The sequence below is a fragment of the Arachis ipaensis genome, chromosome B06, assembly GCF_000816755.2.
Source record: "Arachis ipaensis cultivar K30076 chromosome B06, Araip1.1, whole genome shotgun sequence".
In the NCBI taxonomy this organism is placed as follows: Eukaryota; Viridiplantae; Streptophyta; class Magnoliopsida; order Fabales; family Fabaceae; genus Arachis; species Arachis ipaensis.
This window is the reverse complement of record NC_029790.2, coordinates 107,107,518-107,109,799: the sequence shown is the minus strand read 5'-3', so window position 1 is coordinate 107,109,799 and position 2,282 is coordinate 107,107,518. Positions and strand designations below refer to the sequence as shown.

At 39.4% G+C, this 2,282-nt stretch overlaps 1 protein-coding gene across 1 annotated transcript; it reads right to left on the bottom strand.

Annotated features, from left to right (window-relative positions):
* LOC107647198 lies at nucleotides 977-2,219 on the bottom strand. Its single transcript, XM_016351311.1, has 2 exons — nucleotides 1,272-2,219; nucleotides 977-1,084 (listed from the first exon to the last, which is right to left on the bottom strand). Exons 1-2 carry the CDS (start codon nucleotides 2,217-2,219, stop codon nucleotides 977-979), a joined length of 1,056 nt encoding a protein of 351 aa, XP_016206797.1.

Below are 2,282 nucleotides of genomic sequence, written 5' to 3'. Positions count from 1 at the left end.
ATAGGGAATGATGATGATTGTCACGTTCATCACATTCATGTTGAAGTGCGAATGAATATCTTAGAAGCGGAATAAGTTGAGTTGAATAGAAAACAGTAGTACTTTGCATTAAATCATGAGGAACAGCAGAGCTCCACACCTTAATCTATGGAGTGCAGAAACTCTACCGTTTGAAAATACATAAGTGATGAAGGTCCAGGCATGGCCGAATGGCCAGCCCCCATGATCTAAGAACTAAACGTCCCGAGATGTCTAATACAATAGTAAAAAGTCTTATTTATACTAAACTAGTTACTAGGGTTTACAGAAGTAAGTAATTGATGCATAAATCCACTTCCGGGGACCACTTGGTGTGTGCTTGGGCTGAGCTTGAAGTTTACACGTGGAGAGGTCATTCTTGGAGTTGAACGCCAGTTTGTAACGTGTTTCTGGCGTTCAACTCTGGTTCGTGATGTGTTTCTGGCGTTTAACTCCAGACTGCAGCGTAGAACTGGCGTTCAACGCCCTTTTGCGTCATCTAAACTCGGCCAAAGTATAGACTATTATATATTTCTGGAAAGCCCTGGATGTCTACTTTCCAACGCAATTAGAAACGTGCCATTTTGAGTTCTGTAGCTCCAGAAAATCCACTTTAAGTGCAGGGAGGTCAGAATCCAACAGCATCAATAGTCTTTCTTCTACCTCTGAATCTGATTTTTGCTCAAGTCCCTCAATTTCAGCCAGAAAATACCTGAAATCACAGAAAATCACACAAACTCATAGTAAAGTCCAGAAATATGAATTTAACATAAAAACTAATAAAAACATCCCTAAAAGTAACTAGATCCTACTAAAAACATACTAAAAATAATGCCAAAAAACGTATAAATTATCCGCTCATCAGTTATTAACAAGGGTGTCACATTTTGAATGAAATGTAAATATAGAACGGGACCAAAACCTAGGTGGAATGATGTTTAAATGTCAAAATGCCCCCTCATTCTTTAGTCTCAATTATTTCATCTCCTTCTCCCAATCCTTCCAATAAGTTGACCTTGCACACTGCCACATTCTGTTCTTCAGCTCCAATCCAGGGAATTTCTTCCTGAAATTGTTTTACAGATGCCTCACACAGAATTTGTTCTCCACCCCTCGTATGACCTCCTCAAAAGCTAGTAACAACTCCTATAAAACAAAGGTGAGCATGCCAATGTTAGTCCAGTAGGCATTGTATCTAATTTGAACTAATCGTTATTGTTAAAACACCATACTAATGTTAAATTTATCATTACCTTTTGCTGATTAGACATGAAGATGCATCTTCCAATTTTTTTCACCCCCAAATCATTAGCAAGATGGTGAAGAAACCAAACCCAGGAGTCCTTTGTCTCTGCTTCAACTACCGCATAAGCAATCAGAAGGATTTGGTCGTTGGGGTCTCTTCCTATTGCATTCAACAGCTGGCCACCCTGAAGAGCCTTTAGGAAGCATCCATCCAAAATAATAAAGGGTCTACAGTGTTGGAAGCTTTTCTTGCATGCATCAAAGCATACATACAATCTCTGGAATACACAGTAGTTCATCAAGTTTGGGTTCTGGATCTCCTGAGCAAAATCTGGGGATTGAATCACTTTGAGGACAATGGATGACCCTGGATTTGCTCTTAGAAGTTTATCACAATAATCGTTAATCCTCTTATACTGCTTGCTAAATGCACCCTGAATCTGGCTTAGTGCCTCTTGCTTGGTTTTTGCTGCCATCGATTTGGTCACAGTCAGATTCCACTTCTTGTGTGCCTTTGCCACCAACTCTTTTATCTTGATTCTTAGATTATACTCCACCTTCTTCTTAAACTGCTTGCCTAGCCATTTGGAGTACTTTATGCCAACCCTGTGTATTTGCATGCAAGTATGTTGTAAATTCATGCTCCTTAATTGCCATGTTGACACCTTCCTAACCCTGTGTGCATAAAGCCAAAAAGGGTAGTCTTTCTGACAAACAACCCTCACCCTCACCAAATCACACTTCTTAAACTTGATACTTCTAGTTGTATGAACTGTATAAGTTAACATAGTATCCTTAAATTCTTGCCTAGATGCATAAAGTGTTTCTACCTCCAATTTGTAGTTGGTCATGTCCTTTTGAGGTTTATGTACTAGAAACCTTTGACCCCTACAATCTAATCCACCATCAGCATCCTCCTCATGATCATAAGCTTCTAAGTCATCTCCACCAATCATATGATCTATTTCTAATTCATCACTATCTACTCCTTCCTCATCACTTAGCTGACTGTCCCAACC